This window comes from Dama dama, chromosome 30 (assembly GCF_033118175.1).
Source record: "Dama dama isolate Ldn47 chromosome 30, ASM3311817v1, whole genome shotgun sequence".
Classification (NCBI taxonomy): domain Eukaryota; kingdom Metazoa; phylum Chordata; class Mammalia; order Artiodactyla; family Cervidae; genus Dama; species Dama dama.
Window position 1 is genome coordinate 15215101 of NC_083710.1, and position 26961 is coordinate 15242061.

The 26961-nt window shown below is 39.1% G+C and overlaps 1 protein-coding gene across 6 annotated transcripts in view; it reads right to left on the reverse strand.

The window, feature by feature from the left end:
• Nucleotides 1–26961, reverse strand: part of ELF1 (E74 like ETS transcription factor 1) — a 117841-nt gene that overhangs the window by 17829 nt on the left and 73051 nt on the right. For 3 of the 6 annotated variants that reach the window (XM_061133863.1, XM_061133860.1, XM_061133862.1), the window contains exons 3-5: nt 10478–10658; nt 3307–3414; nt 1632–1799 (exon numbers count right to left, since the gene is read on the reverse strand). In XM_061133863.1, the coding sequence (XP_060989846.1) occupies nt 1632–1799; nt 3307–3414; nt 10478–10658 (457 nt within the window). Of the gene's footprint in view, nt 1–1631; nt 1800–3306; nt 3415–10477; nt 10659–14716; nt 14869–18183; nt 18316–26961 lie in introns of those variants that run through there. The other 3 variants (XM_061133866.1, XM_061133864.1, XM_061133865.1) reach the window with 3 other exon arrangements.

Sequence of the window (26961 nt, forward strand, 5' to 3'; positions counted from 1 at the left end):
GTCAGCATCCCCATCAACTTCAGCTGCTGCTTTGCCCACAGCTGCCTCAGACTCCTCATCTTCATCGCCACCCTCTTCCTCACCATCACCTTCCTCCTCCTCTCCCTCCCCAACTTCTTCCTCTTCTTCACCCACCACACTGTCAGCCTCCTGTTCCCCATCTTCCTCATTCTCAGCATTCCCATTCGCAGGTCCTCGCTCCCATTCCCTGTCTCCCCCACAGCTTCTTGAAGTCCTTGGTAGTGATCCTGGAGCTGGTGTCCGTGGCTGTACTGGCACGATGGGGCCAGTGATGTCATGCAGCAAACTGGAAAGAAAGCAGGAGGGCGAGAACTCTGGCGATGAAGCTGCCGGAGTCCACAGTGGAGGCGGAGCTGGAGGTGGCTGAGCGTGTGAGGAGCCAGACACGGCGACAACGCAAAGGCGGCTCCTGAGAGCAGCCAGTGGGAAACCAGAATTCCCTATGTCTGCTGCTCCTCATTCAGGAGGTATCTTTCTTATGTGTTCTGTGATACTGAAGTGTGAGTTCACCTTCAACAGGGTTTTATTTGACGAAATACTGTGCAGCCTGGATTAAATATATGACATGGCAAAGCAATTTTACAAGAGCTACTCCTGGGGCCCAAAGTTACTGCCAGGTAGGGGCCATTGTTATGTTAATTACTTGGCTGGACATTCCTAAAGTCAGTGATAATTTAAAATCTAGTCATAAACCTAGGTTAAGGTAAACCTAGGATTATGAATTCTCAAAAGAACAATTTTTCCATTCAGCTACAAAATACAAGTTTCCTTAACACCTGTCTGTGCCAATGGGTGGATTGTTTTTCTCCTTAGGGTACAGCCTTCCGAGGACCCCATGAATTATATGCTGAGTTCTCTAATACCCATTTTGCTTTGGACCAAGACTTTAGCATGTGCCTCTACTTGGAATATAAAACCAAGTCCCCTGGACTTCCAGACGGACATATTCTTCTCAGCCCTTCAGAGCTGTTGCAGTGTCAGCTCATTCTTACTGTTATTATTTTCCTCTTCACCTTTGGCTCTTGAAACTTCTCTTAATTTCATGTGAAATTAGGTTACACAGTGGCTGGTGATGCCATAAACCAAGATATTAAACTCAACATATTAAACAAGCTGGAGCAGAATCAAAAGGCCAAGAGAGGGAAACGTGTGAGTGTCAGGATGCAAGTGTGGTTCTCATCTGTGACTACTTTACAGTTCTCTCTGGCACGTTGTGTCCTCTTCAGGTACTTACCTGCTGGTTTACCACTTGTATTCTTCCCACTGGAATCTTTATTAGAATCTGTGCTGGTGGTTATCAAACTATGTTCTCCAGGAGAAAACTGAACTGGTCTTATCCCTGGGCTCTTTTGGAGCTTGGATAAAAGGCTTTAGATACAAGACTGAGGCTTAAAAAGTTGGGAAAAATCCGTTTTCTATAAGACAGTTCAAATATTTTAAAAGTATAATTCTTAAAAAATGAATCTAATATGAAGAAATAACTCAATTTGTTTTATACCAATTTTATCTTACAGAAGTTTTAACTGGTGTAGAAATATCTTTGAATAAAAGCTACCTTTAGATTCCACATCAAGAGTAGACTGTTTTCCCTAAACAGACTACCCACCTACCTTTCTTTCTCTTAGGTTGCTCTGGTGATGAGGGTCCTGGTGAGTGTGCATATGTCTCTTGAACGTGCTGAGTTTCCATCACTTCAGGAATCCCATCTAGTGTGACGGATACATGGGTGACTGGGGCAACAACAATGTCATCTTCAGAGGAACTAAATATATTATTATCTAATGGGAATAAAACCAACTTTGTATTATAAATCAAAATAATTTCGTAAAATATTTCCTATTTCTTTGAAGATTAAAGGAGAAATGAAATCTTGAATCTAGCCCCTGGTTTTTACTTCCTCTGCCCTAAGTCAAGTTCGCTGGATCAGTCCAGGCTTGACTGGACCATTCAGTGTCTTCCTGACTTGACTTCCTATCCCCAGTCCATCCTGTCTCTCTTCTGCATTTTTCGCATTGCCGCTAAAGTTTTTCTCCAATACCTAAGTCTGATCTGACCATATCATTCTTCTCTATAAAAACTTTACAGAGTGAAAATTAGAAAGAAGAATAAAACTGACATACCTTCTCATTGTTTACAGGTGGAAAAAAGATAAGAACAACCAAACTCCATAGCATACCATTTTGAACATCCACAATATGTAACCCATTGTGAAACATTACTTTAATTATACCAAAACATTTTGAAGCTTAAACCTCTCCTTCTTTCACAGATCTATGTCCTGGATTCAATGGACTCCGTCTGCCTTGAATGCCCTTTCCTGCCTTCTTCTACACATGAAAAGCTTATTTGTCACTAACAGCCCAGGTCAAAACATTCCTTCCAAAAAGTCAGTCACCAGTATTTTCAGCTAGAGAAATCTCTCCTTCCAGAACACTCTGCTATCCCTCTTTTGGCCTTTATTTTTGGCTTTTACAGTTATTTGCATAAATAACTATCTTCAAAAGAAAACTGGAAGCTTGAGGAAAGAAACAAAATCTATTGATTTCTATGTCATGTTATTGCCTAATGCATTGCTATGCATACAGAAAACCCTCAATAAACGTCTTAAATTGATTTAATAATAATTCATTTTATAAGTCTGACCACTTTCTTGTCAGAAAAGTCCAAAGGAGAACATGGATTTAAAAGCAAATCAATAAATGTGGTAGTAAATTTTATGCCATGAAGTCTTAGAAAACATTTCAATGGATTTTTGCCTATTCACTGATGAATAATGACAGAAATCACTAAATTTTCATTGTTTGGACCCTAAATACACTAATACTTCACCAATGAGGTTAAGAAGATACTCTGCATAATCTCTGTGACACCTAAATTACCTTTTTATTCTCAAAGTCTTCATTCCTCAAATCTAAAAAAAAAAAAAATCCTGTTTGAACACTTTAGTAAAAATACCTCAACCAGTACTGTACCTTAAAATACATTTAGGATGCTAAAAAAATAAAACATGACTCTGGTCTCTTGATGTTTACCATCTAAAACAGAGAGATGACAGGAAAAGTTTTTCAAAGCATATAGCCATAGTGCTACTATAGACCATAGGAAACTATACTCAACATCCTGTGATAAACCATAACAGAAAAGAATATGAAAAAGAATGTATGTATATGTATATATGTTACTGAGTCACTCTGCTGTACAGCAGAAATAAACACAACATCATAAATCAACTACACTTTAAAAATTAAAAAAAAGCATAAGAACGTGAACAGACGTAACACTCACTCATGCGCTTTTCATCCAGCATAGGGCCAGGAGAATCCATGTTGAGGAGTGCCTCAGCAGCCTCAATGGTTTCAATTGTTTCATCCCCATTATGACAGGAAGCTTCGACTATAATACATTTAAACAGAAAACAGAATTAGCACAAGACATCTGTTGTTCTAAAAAACACAGGTTTGGGAATTTCCTGGTGGTCCAGGGATGAGGACTCAGCTCTTCCACTGCGGGGGGCCCAGGTTCAATCCCCAATTGGGGAACTAAGATCCAGTTCCTCCATAATAATTAAAACCAGAAAAGATAAATACTTCAAAAAGCCTAGTAAAGTTATTAAAACAGGGCACTGTAACACTTCCTACTAAAAACTTAAGGCTTCTATTTAAAATCTTGTAGATTTACGGCATAGTAGAAAAGCAGATTACTCTTCTGTCAAAGCTCTGGAATTCCATGAATTGAAGGAAATATCCCATTAAAACTAATTTTTTCTAAAAATTCAAGCAAGTAAGGCACAGAGAAGTCAATAATCAATTACCACCTTCTAAACATTTATATAACTCTAGCTATTCATTTATATAAGCTTTATAAATATTTTAAAGTTCTGCTAGGTAGATGAAAATGATTAAATTAGTATGTATAACTATTTAATTACATAGCAATTAAGAAAATATTACAATGAGAATTTCAAATTACTTCTTTGTCAAGCTTTTATAATGAGAAATATCAAATACACACAAAAGTAGAGGAAATCATACAATGAACTGAATGTATCAAGGGCCCAGTTTCAATACTTAACAATCAATTTTCCTTAATCTATACTCCCCAGCTCAAAAAAGACACAAGATTATTTCAAAGTGAACCTCAGACAGCCTGTCATTCATTGTAAATATTATAGTATACAGACAATGCCATGGTCACATCTTTTACAAATTAATTATTCTTTAAATCAGATATCCATTTAATAATGAAATTTCTCTGTCTCAGATTTTTTTTTAAAGTTGGCTTGTTCACAACAGATTTCAAACAAAGTTCATGCATTACACTTGGTGGCATACACCTTCCTTCCTATTTTTTCTGTTTTGCTGTTTATCTTAAGATAAACAGGGTCAATCTGTTTGTAGTTTCCCACATTTTAGATTTTGCTGATTATATCTCTGTAGTGCCACTTACCACAGCCCTCCCCCATGTATTTCCTGTAAACTGGTAGATATTTCTACAAGACTGACTTGATTCACATTCAGTTTTTCGGCAAGAATACTTGAAGGTGATGCTGTGTGATTCTATGTGCTTTTTGAAAGTAGGTTGTCTTTCTTCAGTACTGCTAGACTGAGAATCAGTTTCAAGTGTTGTCAGCCTGATCCAGTTATCATTAAATTTTCCAACAGCCTTTCATCTAAAGGCTTTAGCAGTTATTGATGACAGTTTGCCTAGATCCAGGAGTTCATTAGGGATTCCAAAATGGTGATAATCATAATCTTATCATTCCTCTCCCATTTATTAGCTAGAATTCTCTACAAAGAAGAACTTGCTGTCATCAACTATCTGGTTACCCTGTGCCAAGGTTTATATAATAAAGGCAAATTAAATGCTTGGGTCTTTTTCTGTTATTCACTAATTTTCAGAGTAAAAAATGGGATCTTTCAAAAGTGACCACTGAGTTTAAAAGATTTTTATTAGTTTCTAGTTTATGTTTCTATGTTTAGATATAAGCAAACACATACATATCATATCATTTTTACTCTCTCCCTTATCTTAAATAATAAATAACTATTCATGCTGTACTGACCCTTGCTTTTTAAACTTCATATACACTAGAAATCATTCCACAGCTATATACAGAAATCAAACTACCTTTCGAATTTCAAAAAACATAAAGCAAATTTAATACCAGTGATCTAATTTGTAAAAGTTTGTTTATTACACTCAGCGTCAGTGCTCAGGGCAGGAAATGCAAAATAAATTGGTGAGTCCTACATAAAACAGGAATGAAAATCAAAAAAGAAGTACAGGTAAGCTTTTAAAAATACAGAGAAAATGTTTTCCCATCATTAAGTGGATTATATAAATAATTTATATTTATATTATAATTATTTTATAAGATATAAAATAATTTCTTGTACGCAACACTAAAATCCACAAGATTTTTTTTTCCTTCCAGTTTTACTGAGATATAATTGACATGCAGCATTGTGTGAATTTAAGGTGTACAGCATAAGGATTTGGTCATTTCAATCATGAAATGATTATCACAATAAGTTTAGTGAATACCCATCATTTCATATAGATATAAAATTAAGGACACAGAAAAACTTTTCTTGGGATGAGAACTGAAGAATTACTCTTAATTTTTATATATAATGTGCCTCGGTGTTACTTACATTTATCATATTGTACATTATATCTCTAGTACTTTTTTTATCTTCTATATGAACGTGTGTGCCTTTTGACCTTTGTCCAATTCTCATTCCCCTCTCCCCGTACCTCTGGTAACCACAAATTTGATCTCATTTTCTGTGAGTCTGTTTACTTGTTTTCAGAGTACACCCGACCTACAACACTGTTACTTCCTCAACATAGTGATTGGGTATTTCTATACATTTCAAAATGATCACTACCATGTCCAGTTATGAAATGTTACCATACTAAGACACTACACAGTTATTTACTATACTCCCCACACTGTACAAAGTAATACATACATATATATATATATATATATATATACATATACACACATAAAGCTATTCATCACTTAAGTTCAAATGCATTTTAACAACTCTGCATTTAAAAAAATTAATTTATTTATTTTAATTGGAGGCTAATTACAATATTGTAGTGGTTTTTGCCATACATTGACATGAATCAGCCATGGACAACCCTGCATTTTTACTCCCCAACTCCATGTTTACTGTTTTTTGACATCATGCTTTACATATTTTTGTTCTGTGTATCTCAACTACAATTATTGTGGATATAGATGATTTCACTATGCTTGTCTTTTAACCCTTCTACACGGCTAATTTACTCTTTGCCTTCCTTTCATGATTTTCATGTTTCTAGTTGTGGCCTTTTCTTTTTCAGTTAGAAAAGTCCCTGTAACATTTCTTATAAAGTTGGTTTGTGGGTGCAGAACTCTTTTAGCTTTTTTTGCTTGTCTGTAAAACTTGATCTCACCACCAAATGTAAATGAAAGCCTTGCTGGGTAGAGTGTTCTTGGTTGTAGATTTTTTCCCTTTCACCACGTTAAATATAAGGAACCACTCCCTTCTGTTCTGCAGGGTTTCTGCTGAAAAGTCACCTCATAGCCTTATTCAGGTCCTCGTTTGTAACTTGTTGCTTTGCCTTTGCTGCTTTTTAAATCCTTGCTTTATCTTTAATTTTTGCCACTTTAATTACAGTGTATCTTGGTGTGGTCCTTCTTGGGTTGATCTTGTTTGGGACTCTCTCTGCTTCCTGGACCTGGATGTCTGTGTTCTTCCCCAGATTAGGAAAGTTTTCAGTTATTACGTCTTCAAATATGTTCTCTGCCCCTTTCTCTCTCTTCTCCTCTGGGACCCATATAATACAAATATTAGTACACATGATGTTGTTTGAGAGGTCTCTTAAACTGTCTTCATTTCTTTTTACCATTTTTCCTTTTTCCATTCAGCTTCAGTGATTTCTAACACTGTTTTCCAGCTTCCTGATCTAGTCCTCTGTATCATTTAATCTACTGTTGATTCCTTCTAGCACATTTTCATTTCAGTTATTTTATTCTTGCTGTTTGGTTGGTCTTTACATTTTCTAACTCTGGTAAAAACTTCTAACTTCTTGCTCTATGCATCCATTCTTCACCAGAGTTTCTTGAACATGTCTACAATCATTACCTTGAGCTCTCTATATGGTAGATCACCAATCTCCACTTGACTTAGTTGTTCTTCTGGGGTTTCATCTTCATTTAGAAGATTATTTCTCTGTCACCTCATTCCGTCTAACTTGCTCTTTTTATTTCTGTGTATCTGGTAGGCTGGTTACATTTCCCAATCTTGGAGGAGTGGTCTTTCGTAGGAGACCTCCTGTGCCTCCCAGCAGCGCTCTCCCCTCTGGTCACCAGAGCTATGAGCTCTGGGGCACCCCCAAGTGGACCGTGTGGCTCCTTCTCTTGTGACAGGCTAGCTGTTGCGGGTGAACTGGTAGTTGTGGCTGGTGCAGGGTGGGCTGCCAGGACCAGCCTTGCACAGAAGCTGCCAGAGACCCCAGGTGGTCCCAGGGCTAGTGCTGGCTCACAAATGGGCAGAGTCGGGTTCTAGAGTGGGGAGGTGTGGGGCCTGGGGCCCAGATCTAGTGTTAACCTGCTAGAGGCAGGGCCAGTTCCTGACACAGCTGGTTGTGGGTCCAGGGTTGTGTGTCCCCTAACTGGTGCTGACCCACTGGTGAATGGGGCTGGATCCCAGAGCAGCTGGGCTGATGGGTCTAAAGGGGTCCATCTCCTTTAGTAATTTCACTTCCAGATCCTCAAGACTGGTAAAGAAGAAGTTCCACATAGGAGTTCTTAGTCAAACGCTTTTCAAAAAATTTTAACAACACAACCTTGTTTCAAAGGAAATTTTATATAAAACCCCAACATATAAACATATTAAAGTGGTATTTTAACATTGTACATTTCATAGGTTAAAACAGTGTTTATGAACAGGAAAATCTGAAATCAGGGATTATAGATGAGAGTGGCCACTTAAGGTAAGTTTCACATCCATAAAAACAGTTTGATCTTTTTATTATTGAAAATTTCGAACAATCAAAATTATGGGACACAGTAAAATGAATTCTCACATACCCATTCTCAGCATCCATCATTATCAGAACATAGTCAATTGTCTTTCATCTCATGCATCCTCCACTTACTGCCCAAGGACCCCTTCCCCACACACTGTGACCTTCAGGATTTTTCTGAAGGAATCTCTGACAGCATATTTTATCTCTAAGTATTTGAGCATATGTATCTGAAAGATAAAGAGTCCAACACAATGCTATTATCATACCTAAAAATGTTAACAACCTTCTGTATCATCGGAAGTGCTACTAGGTCTCATAATTACAGCTTATAAACTGCTCTATCCCATCAACACCAGCCCTGCAGCCTCTTAAAAGCATGGTACTCTCCCCTCCCCGACTCTGGACTAGGCGGGGGGGCTATAATATCCTTTCATTTCTCATGACCTGACTCAGACAAGTATGGAAGAGTTAAACAGAGGCTTGGGTTGGAAGATAAGAAAGATAAGAGAGAAGAAACACGAAAACAGCAAATGTGTCAAAATGTGGCTTATTTTCTGGATCTATTCTATTCTCTAAGAAGGAAGGCACTTGTCTGCATCTCATCATCAGCAGTCTTCAAGTCTAAGCCCAAGAGTGAAGCACTGAAAGGAAGAAATGATTCCTTCTCCTAAAGATACAGGATCTGCTTTCCGAGTCTCTATTTCTCCTCTGAGGACCAGTATCTTCCTTGGCCGCTAAAACCAAGAATAAACACCGCCTCAGGGAAGACTCTGGTTCCCAACCCACAGAGTGTGTGGCCTCACCCTAATGCACCAAGAAAGTAGATCAGAACACACTGCAAAAACCCCATTAGCTATACAACACATCTATATATGCACAGAGGTGGTCACTCTGTTACACAAAACACAAAGATCACAGTCAGCGATGAGTAGAAACCTCTAATTTAAGTCATCTAATTCCCTCATTGATAAGGCAAAGACAAGTCTAGATTCATTAAAAACTTTCATTGAGCTGCTCTGAACAAAGACATGAATATATGAGAACATGCTTTGCAAAATATAAGAGGACAATACAAAACTTAAGTGCTGCTGGTCAATGTTATCAGTGAGGGCGCAGTCACTTGATGTGTGACATTAGGCAAGTCACTGAACTTCTTTAATTTCATTTCTTTTTCTGCTGAAAATTAAGTGAGATAACGTACTTTTACAAAGATCTACTATGTTAATATGATACAATAAGAAGTAGACAATGCCATTTGGGTGGTATTCTTGCCCCAAAATGCATTATCACATTCCATCACGAAAAAACATCACGGAAATAAAACTGAGGGACATTCTACAATGTCTGACCCAGTACTCCTCAAAAGTGTCAAGGTTATGAGAGATAAAGAAAGACAAAGAAACCATCAGAGATTGGAAGTGCCTAGGAAAAAATGACTACCAACTAATTGCAGTGTGAGATTCTAGATAGGCTCCTGGAACAGAAAAAGGGCATTAGTGTGAAATGCGTGGAGTACAAATAAAGGCCAGGTTTAGTTGATTATACTGTGAAAAATGTTAATTTCTGGTTTTGAAATTAATAATAAATATTCAGATAATCTTTACTTCCAAATAATTTATTTTCTCAAACACCTCCAACATCTCTGGCCAAGATACAGGAAAGTTTAAGTGTATAAAAATAAAAACGCATGCATCAGTTTCCAAAACTGATGAAAAAAGCACCACCTCAACACTTACGCAGTGAACTCCTTGGTTTGAAATATCCTACTAGTTCTGACTAAAGGAATCTTGCTGAAACTCCAGCCCCTTCTCCTACGTTTGGGTCACGGCACAGCCTCCTATTCTGCCTGCTGCAGCAGCAGTAACCAAAGAGCGTTCCTATCTTTTGCCCTACAGGCAGCCTCTCGTCGTCACCAGGAGTGCGGAGGAGGCACACCGTGCTCAGTGAAGGCCTGGTGACCGGGGCTGGCTAGGCTCCTCTCACACACCTCCTGTTGTGTCGCGCTCATTCCGTCTATTTAGGAGAGAAGGGCAGGTGAGCAGGTGCTATGAACCACAGGCAGACCGGAAGGAACGTGGCACTTCCTTCTCCCAGCAGGACTCTAGCTTCTGCCACTACTCAGAACCAAGTCGGGAACGTTCTTCCAGCCCCCGAATCACAGAGAAAGAAAGAAAAGAAAGTGAAGTCGCTCAGTCGTGTCCGACTCTTTGCGACCCCATGGACTGTAGCCTACCAGGCTCCTCCATCCATGGGGTTTTCCAGGCAATAGTACTGGAGTGGGTTGCTATTTCCTTCTCCAGGGGATCTTCCCGACCCAGAGATTGAACCCGGGTCTCCCACACTGTAGACAAACGCTTTACCGTCTGAGCCACCTGGGAAGAGAGAAGCTGCTTAATGTCTACGATGACGCTGCCGGGGGCGCACAGACCTGTAAGGCTGATGTCGTCCTCATCCTCGTCAATGATCTCCTCCTCGGCGACGTCCAGGGAGTTCTCGGTGATCATGTCGTTGGGTTCCTCCACACAGGCCAGACCTGCGTAGCTGTTGAGAATATCAGCACCAGGAACGTGCTCCACAATGACCGCGGGGAAAATAGCTGGATCACCAAGCTGGGAGGGCAAGGGGAAAAAAGATGAACCAAGTTCTGCTTTGTTAAATACAACCCAAACTGTTTTATGCTGGACAGCAATTTAGTTTTCACAGCATCAGCTACTTGTATATTGACAATCCTAGGCTACAGAGAATATACATCTACGATGACCAAATAAAACTTTCATTACTCAATTTCAGGTCTTTTTTTTTTTTTTTTAACTTTTTACTTTGGGTTGGGGTTTAGCTAATTAACAATGTTGTGACAGCTTCAGGTGAACAGGAAGGGACTTAGCCATACATACACGTGTATCCGTTCTCCCCCAAAGCCCCCTCCCATCCAGGCTGCCCATAACACTGAGCAGGTCCCCGTGCTTTGCAGCAGGTCCTTGCTGGCTATCCACTTTAAACACAGCGGAGAACTTCCCCGGTGGCTCCGTTTCGCCCGCCACTGCAGGTCACGTGGGTTTGATCCCTGCTCCAGGCAGATTCCACATGCTGTGGAGCAACTAAGCCCATGTATCATAACTACGGAGCCCGTGTGATCTCCAGCCTGTGCTCTGCAACGAGAAGCCACTGCAGTGAGAAGCCTGGACACTGCACCGGAGAGGAGGCCCCATTTGCCACAACTAGAGAAGTCCCGCACGCAGCAACGAAGATGCAGTGCAGCAAAAAAAATGAAAAAAGAAAGAAAAAGAAAGATCCCATGCGCAGTAACTAGGACTCAGTCCTAGTGCAGTCAAATAAATTTTAAAAATAAATAAATAAATATTGCAAAGTGTACATGTCCATCTCTAACTCCCTAACTATCCAATTTTGGGTCTCAATAGCCAAGTTTTCACAAAGAATTTTTATAAAAGTATGTTTTTAAAGTCAACTAAACTAAAAACAAAAACTAGTATCATGAATAAGAAGTGGCATATGAATAAGCATACAATTAAATAAAACCTCAACCAAGGTTTCTTGGATAGAAAGAGATCTGTGAGCTTAGTAAATATTACATCGTCACTTGGCACACAGGCTGTGTTTAACAACTGCTTTTGATTCAAACAGGAAAATTAACTTTCACTTTCTGTTCAGTCATAAGATCAGGGAATCTGAGAACCGAAAGAGCTCTAGTCCAGCCATCTCCTTTCACAGATGAGGAAACTGACCCAGAGATACTTTTTAATAGCCTACTCAAATATCAGTTAGTCATGAAAAAAACTAACGTTAAAGTGAAAACCAAATAAAAAATGCTTTCTAAGTATTTTGTTGTTGTTAGTCGCTAAGTCGTGCCTGACTCTTGCAACTCTATGGACTGTAGCCTGCCAGGCTCCTCTATCCCAGCGATTTCCCAGGCAAGAATACTGGAGTGGGTTGCCATTTCCTTCTCCAGGGGATCTTCCCCACCCAGGGATCAAACCTGTGTCTCCTGCATTGGCTGGTGAATTCTTTACCACTGAGTCATCAGGGAAATCTCATATCTAAGTATACATGAATCATAATACTACATAATAAGAGCTGTCTGTAAAATAATTACTTTTTAAAGAAAAAGGCAGACACTTATTAACTTCTTTCATATTGCTCTCCTTGTCATATGGTGAGAGTACTATTCATTATACTTCACATTAATGTTTCTCTGCAAATCATCCTCTCCTAAGCCACTAATACATATTAAACAGTCTATTGATTTAAAAAAATCAATTAGTGATAGACCTCAATAAGTTTCTACCTCTTTTACTTTAAAAATTAAAAAGCTGCAGACTTTAAAAAGTTGTAAAAGTAGCACATTCTCTTACAATCTCTTTAAAAGTAGAATCTCTTACAACCTTCATTCATATTCCTCAAACATTAATACTTCATCACATTTATCATCCTCTTTCTATATTACTCTTTCTATATCTATAGTTTTTGTGATTTATTTGAAAGTGGAAAACATATTGATCCTTTAACCTTAAACACTTAAGCATATATTTTCTAACTATATGACCATTATCTTATATAAAGATAGCACAATTATCAAAATTAGGAAAGTAACCTTGATACAGCACTATTATTTAATCTATAGAATTTACTTAAATTTCTCCAATTGTCTCACTAATGTCTTTTAAAAAAAATTTTTTTAATTGAGATCAAGATCGTAACTTTCATTTGGTAAATATCATGTTTCTTCATGACAATGTCTCTAATTTAGAACAACTCCTTTCTTCTCCTTTAACCTGGAGCACTTCTTCAGTTTGCCTTTCATGGTCTTGACACTCTGGAAGAATAAAGGCCATTTGTCTCATAAAACGTCTCCCAATTGGCCTTGTGTGTTAGTAACTCAGCAAGAACACCAAAAAAGCAACGCTGTGTCCTTTCAAATACATCTTATCAGGAGGTCCAAACCACCTTTCAGTCTCACTATGAGTGGTCTTAACTTCGATCATTCATTTAGTTTGGATGCGGTCTACCAGACTTTTCTACCATTACTGTATTTCCTTTTATAATTAGTAAGTATCTTATGGGAAGACAGCTCATGTAAATATCCTTTTTCTTAAAATATGTAGGGAGAATATATTATTTATGACTTCATTATAACTTAAGCATCCTCAATCTTTTAAAATTAATATGTTTGTAGCAGTGCACAGAAGTTAAACACTACTTCGATCATAAGAATTTAATCACCCAAATTAAATATATGATATCATAGGTACTAAATACCATCCATGCCTTCAAGAATGCTATGTTCTGAAATTTATAAATAATATTAATACTAAAGCATATGTGGATGGTTTTATTTTCAAATGTTTCTTCCTATTTCAAGAGGAAGTTAGTGAGAAGCAACCAGCTGTCCAAATTCTAAGTTTTGAAACAGAGGCTCAAACATTACAAAGAAAAACACACAGAGGGAGGCGCTAGAGGGAGTATCACATAAAGGGGCAACAGTACAGCCACTGCCTTGCACTTCTCTCTTCTGAGAATGAATTCTTGCACAAGCAACCCAACCCAGCAGGGCATGTGCTTATCACAACACTTCTCTCCTAAGAGCTCAAGGTAAGCTCCTCATCTAACAAGGCTAAGCCCAGAGTGAGTTAATTTTCATGAATTCATTTTATGCCACAACAACTCTACACATCACGTAAGGATATGGCTTACTATTTCTATCTATTGGCAAGTGAAGAATTAGACTAAGAAATTGACCCAAGGGGACGTCCCTAGTGGTCCAGCGGTTAAGACTTCAAGCTTTCATGCAGGGGACACAGGTTCAATGCCACATGCCATGCTATGTGGCCAAAAAGTTAAAATATTTAAAAAAAAAATTTACCCAAGATTAGCAGTAAGTCAGAGACAGAGGCAGATCAATGCAATTCACAGAAGCAGCCCTCAAATGAAAGCAATGAATTCCTCCCTACCCACATCTATTTGGCTCCTGAAATTTGGGGAGTGAATATTTAGACTGTGGCTATCAAGAGGGATAGCACCAAAATTTTTCTGAATCCGTACAGTTTCTAAGTTTCAAATAACTACAGATGCTTGTTACTACTTTCTACCTCCTCCCAGTCTCTTATCCTGGAAGTGGATTGGAGCTGATGGCTCTGTTCTCCAGATACACAGATGTTAGGAAACACCCTGTCATGTACTCCTATAACCAACACTGCTTCCCTGGCAGCTCACATAGTGAAGAACCTGCCTGCAAAGCAGGGAGACCTGGGTTCCATCCCTGAGTCGGGAAGATCCCCTGGAGGAGGGCACGGCAACCCACTCCAGTGTTCTTGCCTGGAGAAGCCCATGGACAGAGGAGCCTGGCGGGCTGCCGTCCCTGGGGTCACAGAGTCGGACGCGACTGAGTGAGCACAGCACTCAGGGCCCCTCTCCAGAAGCAACCACTGTAGCCAGTACCTCTGCTCCCTAACAGAGGCAGTCTATGCGTGGTCACGTATACTCTAATTTGCTTTGAACAGGCATTTCTAGGGCACTTCCAGGTTTTAAGACGTATTTTAAAGGTATGGACACGAAAACTGCCTGTTTACAACATTACATCAGAAGAGATTACTCATTTTTAATGGGCTAAATGGGGAGGGGAGGCAGTCATCTATGCACAGTGGTCACATACCTTCTGGCTTTGCTGCTGCTATTAGCTAATATTTATTAGCACCAGGCATTTTGCTCATTGCGTCACACGGATTACCACCTGACGTCATCATCACAAAAACCCAATGAGAAAGGCACATCAGATGATTTATCTTATACACAGGAAAATGAAGTCTCAAAGAGAAGGAAAACAGTTTACCGTAAGTGGAAGAATCTTAACCTAAAGTTGACTCCAGAGACTAAGTTATTTACCTTTTCACTATTATAGCCAGTCTGAAACATGATGCTGTTTTGTTCTGGAACTTTTTTTTTTTCCTTTTACATATTTACTTAGCTCTGTTTAGAAACACAGAATAGGTGAGGAGCTGTGTTTGGGGCATGACTTTCAATGTTATCTTTTTCAGGACTTCTCCGATCCAAATCTACTATAAACTATCTCGAGGGCACAGCCAGCTCCTCCCACTCCCCAGGGACTTCCCAGGATCACTCCCCATTTGGCCATACTGTCTTCTCCTTCTAGATATTGGCTAGTCTCATGAAAAACAGGCCATTCTTCTCTAGTCCACTGAGATGTATACTCACAGTTGTTCAACTCTTAATTTCTCCAGGGTGCTGTTAATTCATGTACAATAAATAGACCAACTCTGAGTCTTAGGTAACCAGCCTCAATCTATATACACAAAATAGATCCAGGAAACCCTTCTCAGGTGACTGGAAAGACACTCCCCCTCTATAACCGTAAAGAGAAGGAAAATACATACTCCAGAAATGCCTGCTGCTGATCTGGGCTCATGGTAAACTCCTGCCTTATGAACTGATGGACTAAACTCGCTGACTACTAACTGAGTCATTAGGAACTTAAAAGCTTCGTAACCACACGTTCTAAAATTCCTTACAGAGCATCCCTGGTGGCTCAGGGGTACAGAATCTGCCTGCCAATGCAGGAGACACAGGTTCGATCCCTGGTCTGGGAGGATCCCACATGCTGCAGAGCAACTAAGCCCCTCACCACAGCTGCTGCAGCCCAGTGCCCTGGAGCCTGAGCTCCACTGCAAGAGAAGCCCGCACGCTGCACCTAGAGAGCAGGCCCCGCTTGCCACGACAAGAGAAAAGCCCGAGGAACACTGCAGGCCCGGCACAGCCAAAAATAAATTAAAAACAAAAATTGTTTTAAGTAATAAAATCCCTGATAAAGACACAGACCCTAATCTCTTGAGTGAAAAAAAAAAAAAAAAGATGGTAAAATTTCAAATACTGAATTTTCCTAGATTTAAATTTTTAAAAATAAATAAAATACGGGGACGTGTATTAATTTGCTGTAGCTGCTATAACAAAGGACCGCAGGCTACATGGCTGAAACAGCAGAAATGTCCTGTCTCTGAGTTCGAGTCTGCATGGCTGATATCACAGCGATGGCAAGGTCAGTCCCTGAGGGCTGTGAGGGAAGGGTCCACCCAGGCCTCTCTCTGTGGCTTGTAAATGACCCTCTTCATGTTCACATGGTGCTCTCCCTGTATGTGTCTCTGCCCAAGATTTGTCTTCCTAAAAAGGCACTCATATCAGATCAGGAGTCCACCCTATTCCACTATAACCTCATGTTATATCCACAACAATCCTATTTCCAAGTAAGCTCACATTCAGAGATACTGGGAGTCAGGGCTTAAACATTTGAATTTGAGGAGTGGAGGGCAATTCAGACTATAACAAGACTCAAGTTAATTTAGCTTTAAGTCTCTCATTTAACAACTAAGTCCCTTGACCCTAAACAATCTCGATAAGCTTATGGCAATAAATGCGAGTTGCTCAGTAATGTCCATGGGCTGCACCCTGCCAAGCTCTTCTGTCCATGGAATTCTCCAGGCAAGAATACTGGAGTTGGTTGCCATTTCCTACTCCAGAGGATATTCTCGACCGAGGGATCAAACCCGGGTCTCCTGCATTACAGGTGGATTCTTTACCATCTTTATGGCAAAAATATATAGCTGTGAAATTAAATATGCTTGCTCCTTGGAAGAAAAGCTATGACAAACCTAGACAACGTATTAAAAAGTGGAGACATCACTTTGCCAACAAAGGTTCATATAGTCAAAGCTATGGTTTTTCCAGTAATCATGTATGAATATGAGAGCTGGACCATAAAGAAGACTGAGCGCTGAAGAACTGATGCTTTTGAATTGTGGTGCTGGAGAAGACTCTTGAGAGTCCCTTGAACTGCCAGGAGATCAACCCAGTCAATCCTAAAGGAAATCAGCCCTGAATATTCACTGGAAGGACTGATGCTGAAGCTGAAGCTCAAATACTTTGGCCACCTGATACAAAGACCCGACTCTTTATAAAGACCCTGATGCTGGGAAAGACTGAAGGCAGGAGAAGGGGACGACAGGGGACGAGACAGCTGGATGGCATCACCAACTCAATGGACATAAGTTTGAATGAGCTCCGGGAGATGGTAAAGGACAGGGAAGCCTGGCCTGCTGCAGTCCATGGGGTAGAAAAGAGTCCCACACAACTGAGAGACTGAACAACAAAATAGTAATTCAGGAATAGTAACAGGAATTGTTACAATAGTACCAATAGTAATTTGTTACAATAGTAACAAGTAATTCAGGAATGTAACAATAGAAACAATGAATACATTCACATATATTCTACATATATCATAAAAAGAATATATAATATATATAGAACACATAATATGTATAAGAATATATATAATATATACACTATATAAGAATATATATTATATAACATGTATCATGAGATATAGAACATATTCTTATATATATAAGAATGCATTCTTATATAAGAATATATTCACATATATACACACACCTGTTACTATTCCTAAATTAAGATTAGATAGTATCCTTCAAGTTTCTTTGCTGGAGACCATCAAAGTTTATCTACCTAGTTTTGCCATATCATTTCAACCAGACTCCTTCCTAAGATTTATTTAAAACAAGAATTTCAGGAAGGTCAGAGCTAGTCATAAAATGGCCACATTTCTAATAGTTAGCAATAAGATGCAAACTTCCTTTAAGAAATTAGGGAGTCAACACTTCACTGATGATCAAACAAAAATACTACATTTCATTTGGCTGGCTACTTAAAAAATCTTTTTCTCCAAATCCTCTAAATCAATTCTAAAACCTCTCCTCTTTTAAATAACTATGTTTAAATAAGCATCTCCTCTTTGGTACCTTTCACTTGAATCAGGGAATCTCAGTAAACTCTATCTGTGGTTATCAACCCTGACTATACACTGAGAAACATCTAAAAATATCAGTTCAGTTCAGTCCAGTCACTTAGTCATGTCCGACTCTTTGAGACCCCATGAACCGCAGCACGCCAGGCCTCCCTGTCCATCACAAGCTCCCGGAGTTTACTCAAACTCATGTCCATCGAGTCGGTGATGCCATCCAGCCATCTCATCCTCTGTCATCCCCTTCTTCTCCTGCCCCCAATCCCTCCGAGCATCAGGGTCTTTACCAATGAGTCAGCTCTTCGCATCAGGTGGCCAAAGTATTGGAATTTCAGCTTCAGCATCAGTCCTTCCAGTGAACACCCAGGACTGATCTCCTTTAGGATGGACTGGTTGGATCTCCTTGCAGTCCAAGGGACTCTCAAGAGTCTTCTTCAAAACCACAGTTCAAAAGCATCAATTCTTCAGCACTCAGCTTTCTTCACAGTCCAACTCTCACATCCATACATGACCACTGGAAAAACCATAGCCTTGCCCTATATGGGAACAAATAAATCAGAATATCTAAGCATATGACCAGCGCATGTTCTCGAAGCTTCTCAAATGATTCCAGTGAGAATGACGAGGTCACAACCACTGCTCCATAGAATTAAAAGATTCTAAACTGCATTCCTGGGACTTCCCCTGGTGGTTAAGAGTGCCTTGCAATGCAGCAGACAGGGGTTTGATCCCTGGTCGGGGAACTAAGATTCCATGTGCCACAGGGCAACTGGGCCCAAGCTCAAGCGCAACAACTGAAGGGTCCACGTGCAGCAACTAAGACCCAATGCGGTCAAACAAATTGTTCAAAAATTTAAAAATAAAATGGACTCCCTAAATTGAGTTAACTCATTATTTATGCCAATGCCTGAGATCCTAGTAATCCAAAGAGACAAACAGTTATACTATTATGTTATGAGATCTTTTGCTATTTGGCACTTGCAGGTTACTTTCCCATTTGCTTTTGAAAGAGAATCAAAATAAATCACAAATGATGGGTGGGAAGAGAGAGGGAAGGCTTCTTAGAGTTGGTAAAGAATGTGCCTGTAATGTGGGAGACCCGGGTTCAATCCCTGGGTTGGGAAGATCCCCTGGAGAAGGGAAAAGGTTACCCACTCCAGTATTCTGGCCTGGAGAATTCCATGGACTGTATAATCCATGGGGTTGCAAAGAGTTGGACATGACTGAGCGACTTCAACTATTTCCATAAACAAATTAAACTACAGTAATAAACTGTAGTAGAAATAAAATGACTAATACAACAACAATAGCCTAACTTTTGACTGTTTTGCAACTTTAGAGAAAGTGTTAACAGCTCCAGACAGAAAAATAGAAATACCAGTTTCCCTTTCTATTAATTTCAGGTAAATTTATGACATGTGATGAAAGCAAAATAATTTTTTAGCAGCAATAATAAAAATCAAACCAAGTGCTAGCAGAGAGACAATTCCCCAAACTTCAGCAGTCTCCACTATACACTGACTGTTTGTTGTGGGCGATGATACATGTGGCAATACCATCAAGTTAAAAAAGAGAAGACACCCATCTCTAAGCAGCATGATCCTACTCTGAGGGAGCTTGCTTGTTTTCTCAGTATACCACAATCCAAGCCCTAGGCGGACATTTAAATAACTATGGATCACTATTCCAACTCAATTATTAAGTTTATTCAACAAATTTTTGGATATAAAAAAGCAAAAGAATTTTCAAAGAACTTGTTTGCCAAGCTTCTCCAACAGCAGAGCTCAATCTTGTCAGAGGCTGTTGTGAAACACCCTGCCAAGATCCCTTATGAAACGGCTTGAAATGAAGTATCCATCAAATGCTTTCCTAAATGAAAAGCTGATTAAAAACAGTCTTTAAAAATCTCCCCATTTCTTCCTGATTCAGTTTTGGAAAGTTATACTTTTCTAAGAATTTGTCCATTTCATCCAAGTTGTCCATTTTATTGGCATAGAGCTGCTGGTAGTAGTCTCTTATGATCCTTTGTATTTCAGTGTTGTCTGTTGTGATCTCTCCATTTTCATTTCTAATTTTGTTAATTTGGTTCTTCTCTCTTTGTTTCTTAATGAGTCTTGCTAATGGTTTGTCAATTTTGTTTATTTTTTCAAAAAACCAGCTTTTAGCTTTGTTGATTTTTGCTATGGTCTCTTTAGTTTCTTTTGCATTTATTTCTGCCCTAATTTTTAAGATTTCTTTCCTTCTGCTAACCCTGGGGTTCTTCATTTCTTCCTTCTCTAATTGCTTTAGGTGTAGAGTTAGGTTATTTATTTGGTTTTTTTCTTGTTTCTTGATGTAAGCCTGTAATGCTATGAACCTTCCCCTTAGCACTGCTTTTACAGTGTCCCATAGGTTTTGGGTTGTTGTGTCTTCATTTTCATTCATTTCTATACATATTTTGATTTCTTTTTTGATTTCTTCTATGATTTGTTGGTTATTCAGAAGCGTGTTATTTAGCCTCCATATGTTTGAAGTTTTAACAATTTTTTTTCCTGTAATTGAGATCTAATAGAAGATCTTAACAGAACCATCACAAGCAAGGAAATCGAAACTGTAATCAAAAATCTTCCAGCAAACAAAAGCCCAGGACCAGATGGCTTCACAGCTGAATTCTACCAAAAATTTAGAGAAGAGCTAACACCTATCTTACTCAAACTCTTCCAGAAAATTGCAGAGGAAGGTAAGCTTCCAAACTCATTCTATGAGGCCACCATCACCCTAATTCCAAAACCAGACAAAGATGCCACAAAAAAAGAAAACTACAGGCCAATATCACCGATGAACATAGATGCAAAAATCCTTAACAAAATTCTAGCAAACAGAATCCAACAACATATTAAAAAAATCATACACCATGACCAAGTGGGCTTTATCCAAGGAATGCAAGGATTCTTTAATATCCGCAAATCAATCAATGTAACACACCACATTAACAAATTGAAAGATAAAAACCATATGATTATCTCAATAGATGCAGAGAAAGCCTTTGACAAAATTCAACACTCATTTATGATTAAAACTCTCCAAAAAGCAGGAATAGAAGGAACATACCTCAACATAATAAAAGCTATATATGACAAACCCACAGTAAGCATCACCCTCAATGGTGAAAAATGGAAAGCATTTCCCCTGAAATCAGGAACAAGACAAGGGTGCCCACTCTCACCACTACTATTCAACATAGTGTTGGAAGTTTTGGCCACAGCAATCAGAGCAGAAAAAGAAGTAAAAGGAATCCAGATAGGAAAAGAAGAAGTGAAACTCTCACTGTTTGCAGATGACATGATCCTCTACATAGAAAACCCTAAAGACTCTACCAGAAAATTACTAGAGCTAATCAATGAATATAGTAAAGTTGCAGGATATAAAATTAACACACAGAAATCCCTTGCATTCCTATATACTAACAATGAAAAAACAGAAAGAGAAATTAAGGAAACAATACCATTCACCATTGCAACAAAAAGAATAAAATACTTAGGAGTATATCTACCTAAAGAAACAAAAGACCTATACATAGAAAACTATAAAACACTGATGAAAGAAATCAAAGAGGACACAAACAGATGGAGAAACATACCGTGTTCATGGATTGGAAGAATCAATATTGTCAAAATGGCTATTCTACCCAAAGCAGTCTATAGATTCAATGCAATCCCTATCAAGCTACCAACGGTATTTTTCACAGAACTAGACCAAAGAATTTCACAATTTGTATGGAAATACAAAAAACCTCGAATAGCCAAAGTAATCTTGAGAAAGAAGAATGGAACTGGAGGAATCAACCTGCCTGACTTCAGACTCTACTACAAAGCCACAGTCATCAAGACAGTATGGTACTGGCACAAAGACAGAAATATAGATCAATGGAACAGAATAGAAAGCCCAGAGATAAATCCACGAACCTATGGACACCTTATCTTTGACAAAGGAGGCAAGGATATACAATGGAAAAAAGACAACCTCTTTAACAAGTGGTGCTGGGAAAACTGGTCAACCACTTGTAAAAGAATGAAACTAGAACACTTTCTAACACCATACACAAAAATAAACTCAAAATGGATTAAAGATCTAAATGTAAGACCAGAAACTATAAAACTCCTAGAGGAGAACATAGGCAAAACACTCTCCGACATAAAACACAGCAAGATCCTCTATGACCCACCTCCCAGAATATTGGAAATAAAAGCAAAACTAAACAAATGGGACCTAATGAAACTTAAAAGCTTTTGCACTACAAAGGAAACTATAAGTAAGGTGAAAAGACAGCCCTCAGATTGGGAGAAAATAATAGCAAATGAAGAAACAGACAAAGGATTAATCTCAAAAATACACAAGCAACTCTTGAAGCTCAATTCCAGAAAAATAAATGACCCAATCAAAAAATGGGCCAAAGAACTAAACAGACATTTCTCCAAAGAAGACATACAGATGGCTAACAAACACATGAAAAGATGCTCAACATCACTCATTATCAGAGAAATGAAAATCAAAACCACAATGAGGTACCATTACACGCCAGTCAGGATGGCTGCTATCCAAAAGTCTACAAGCAATAAATGCTGGAGAGGGTGTGGAGAAAAGGGAACCCTCTTACACTGTTGGTGGGAATGCAAACTAGTACAGCCACTATGGAGAACAGTGTGGAGATTTCTTTAAAAAAACTGGAAATAGAACTGCCATATGACCCAGCAATCCCACTTCTGGGCATACACACTGAGGAAACCAGATCTGAAAGAGACACGTGCACCCCAGTGTTCATCGCAGCACTGTTTATAATAGCCAGGACATGGAAGCAACCTAGATGCCCATCAGCAGATGAATGGATAAGGAAGCTGTGGTACATATACACCATGGAATATTACTCAGCCGTTAAAAAGAATTCATTTGAACCAGTCCTAATGAGATGGATGAAGCTGGAGCCCCTTATACAGAGTGAAGTAAGCCAGAAAGATAAAGAACATTACAGCATACTATCACATATATATGGAATTTAGAAAGATGGTAACGATAACCCTATATGCAAAACAGAAAAAGAGACACAGATGTATAGAACAGACTTTTGGACTCTGTGGGAGAAGGCGAGGGTGGGATGAGCTGAGAGAATAGCATTGAAACATGTATATTATCAAGTGCGAAATCAGGATGGGGAGCACATGTAAATCCATGGCTGATTCATGTCAATGTATGGCAAAAACCACTACAATATTGTAAAGTAATTAGCCTCCAACTAATAAAAATAAATGAAAAAATAAAAAAATTAATTAAAAAAATAAAAATAAACAAAAATAAACAAAAAAAACCCCCCGAGCCCTTACTCTATCAGAACAGGATTTGACAATATTTACCATGCAGCAAACGCACCAGAAATACAGACAGTGAAAACAGGATGTAACTTTAAGTGCTCAGGCTCTAGAGTCAGAACGACCCTATTTAAGGCCAGACTGCACAGCATGGCCTGGGTGCTTGAACTCAGGCAAATAATTCAGTCTCTCTAGGGTTTAGTTTTTGTGTCCCACTAAAATAAGAATAAGAATATCTTCAAGCTGTAAAAATTCAATAACATGTAAATATATCACTTATACTGCATGGAATATATTAAGCATTCAATGTATCTTTTTGATGATAAAAATCCTTCAATATTTGATTTAAATAAAAACAAGCACTCTTAAAACTTGACTTACTACACACATATATATGCACACACAAATAAATATATATACACATATACAAATCAAATCACACTGTACACACTTTAATACTGTTATAGTAAATTACATCTCAATATAGCTGTGTTTTGGCGGGGGGCGGGCGTGGGGTGTGGAGCTTGACTTATTGAAATCTTACACTGACAGGCATGGTTTTGGTTTGGTTTTGTTTTTTAATGTGGCCATGCCACTCTACACGTGGGATCTTATTTCCTGACCAGGGATCAAACCCAAGCCCTCTGCATTGGAAGTGTGGAATCTTAACCACTGGATAGCCAGGGCAGTCCTTTTTGTTTTGCTTGCAGTAAGAATAAGTCCTCTCAGAAAACTAGTGCATGAAATACTATCATCTAATGTGGCTATCATTACCAGCAGACAACATTTAGCTTCAACCGAAAGCAAAAGCTGGATACATATGTGTGTTAGTGTTATGAAAATTTATCAAACTGTACACTTATGGTCTGTGTATCCTTGTGTTTATGCTATACTCCAATAAAAAGTTTAAAAAGCAGAGGTTCATATGATAGGAGAAACAAAACTTGACAATGTCTTCAACTCAGTACTCTCTAGTTCCCTCATCTCTAAGCACTGTTCACCAGAGAGGTGAAAGGAGTACAGCTAGGGGGAGGAGACTGACGCCAGACCAAACACCAGAATAACCTTCCTTCATCCCCTCCTACGAAACACAACAAAATCACAGACAATCTTTAGCCACAGCACATCTTGGTGAATACACATGCACAAAATTAGGGTGACTGGGGAACAAAGTGAGTCAAAACCATAATCCTTTATACAAGCTCCCATGGTATATTTTTTAAATTATTCTGGAGGACTTCCCTGGTGACCCAGTGGATAAGAATTATCCTGCCAATACAGGGGACATGGGTTTGATCCCTGGCCCGGGAAGATCCCACGTGCCATAGAGCAACTGAGCCCATGCGCCAAAACTAGTGAGCCTGTGCTCTGGAGCCCATGGAAGCAACTACGCCAGCCCGCGTGCCTTAGAGTCCGTGCTCGGTAACAAGAGAAGCCGCTGCAATGAGAAGCCCTCGCACTGCAACTAGAGAAAGCCTGCATGCAGCCCAGCACAGCCAAAAATAAAATAAAAATTACTATTTTTAGGGGACAGATTAATATATGAACATATCTGTATTCCAAGAGTATAAAACATCACCATCCCCCTTTCTATATAGTTCCCCATCCCCAATAACTCCCATTGTTACCAATTTCCAAAGTGCATTTTAAATGTTTTCAGGAACTGATGAAGATAAAACAAGCCAGGATTGTGCAACTGGTCTCTGGGACTCAACAGTAAGTCCTTGGAAAGGATTCTTCACAGTCAGATCTCAGCATACTTTCAAAATCTGTCATTAAAACAGCTTCATTATCTGCAAATGAAACACTTCTGTTGACTGACTCAAGCGTTCTATAGAAACTTAACCCCTCTAGTCTTATTTTAAAAGAAAATGAACAGCTGTTTTAGCAACCAGGCAGCAGGGAGTTGCAGTGCACCACACACTGGTCTAATTTATCAAGTTTTCCTGACTGAAAGTGTAGTGCATAAATCTAGTTTTTAAATTTTTTAATACTTAAATGTACTGGGGGAAAAGCAAAAATCCTACTTATCACAACTGTAATCCTATAAAAGGCTATCTACTTAATATTCTTCCAGATTCCTTTTTCCCTTCAAGGTTCCTTTTTATCTCTTATATAGGTTAAGACTCTGGACTTTCTCGAGTCAAAGACTCAACTCCAGTACAGGTGCTGTCACTTCATAGCTGTGTTTCTGGGCAAATATGGCCCTTCATTCCTCCAGAGATTCCTCTCTACAAAGACACTCTTTAGTCACAATGGGAAAAATCAGTTGCCATACTGTACACGGTGTGTTGTGAGGATCAAAAGAGAAAATGCACACTGCCTACAGGACCTGGTAAAGCTAAGAGACAATAAGCAGTACTTTATATAGTTAGATGGGCTTCCCCGGTGGCTCAGACAGTGCAGAACCTGCCTGCAATGTGGGAGACCTGGGTTCGATCCCTGAGTCGGGAAGATCCCCTGGAGGAGGAGATGGCTTACCACTTCAGTATTCTTGCCTGGAGAATCCCATGGGCAGAGGAGCCTGGCGGGCTACAGTCCATGGGGTTGCAAAGAGTCGGACATGACTGAGCGACTAACACTTATCCATCTTGAAATTAGCCTCCTGGTCATGTGTGTATGCATGTATTTTGCCAGGTTTTGGCATATGTGTTATACTGGCTCTGTAAAAATGAATTAGGGAACTTCCCTCTTTAACTTCAAACCGTTTAAATGATTCACTAAAGTTTAAGACAACTCACCCATCAAAAACTCTTTGGGGCTACCAGTTTACGTATATGGAGATTGTTCCCTGGCAATTTCCTCAGGTTGTTGTTGTTACTAGTACATTTTCATTTTAAACAAATTACCAAATATTGATTACTATTGCACATTGTAAAAAGTTAAAAATATTTCAGTGCACTAGCTCAAGCTGTGTATAAAATTCCTACACAGTTCTGTATCATCTCTTAATAGAAATATAAACAAACAAATCAAGTTCTGTCAAAAAATTAATAAGGAAATAAATAAGTGGATAATAAGGCAAACTATCCACATTCTAAAAGAATGCTATTAAATCAGAATAGGAATCCAGATAACCTTAGTAAATAAGCCAGGTTATTTTGAACACAACCCTGGGTACCTCTGTAACCCTGCCCTAGGAATTTATTACAGGATTCTAATATAGTTCTTCTGGTTATCCAACAATAAATCCAAGATGATAGTCTACTACAGAAAATGCAAAAAGCACTGTATCACAGGGTGATTTGTGACAATCGGAGTGTATGTGGAGAACACTTTGTAAGCTATACAGACCCCTACCAAAAGTGAGGCAGTGGTATTTCTACACTTTCCAGTAGGGCAGGTGATCTTTTCCTGGCACAGAGATTAATGTACAAAGCAACATCAGGGCCCAAATTTTAATACACGCTTCTTTTTAAGATTTTTTTTTTATGTGGGCCATTTTTAAAGTCTTTTATTGAACCCGTTACAATATTGCTTCTGTTTTATGTTTTGGTGTTTTGGCCACAAGGTATGTGGATCTAAGGTGGCACTAGTGGTAAGGAACCCACCTGCCAATGCAGGAGATGCAAGAGACATGGGTGCGATTCCAGGGTTGGCAAGATCCTCTGGAGGCGGGCAGGGCAATCCACTCCAGTATTCTTGCCTGGAGAATCCCATGGACAGAGGAGCCTGACGGGCTACAGTCCCTAGAGTGAGACCCGACTGAAGCAACTTAGCACG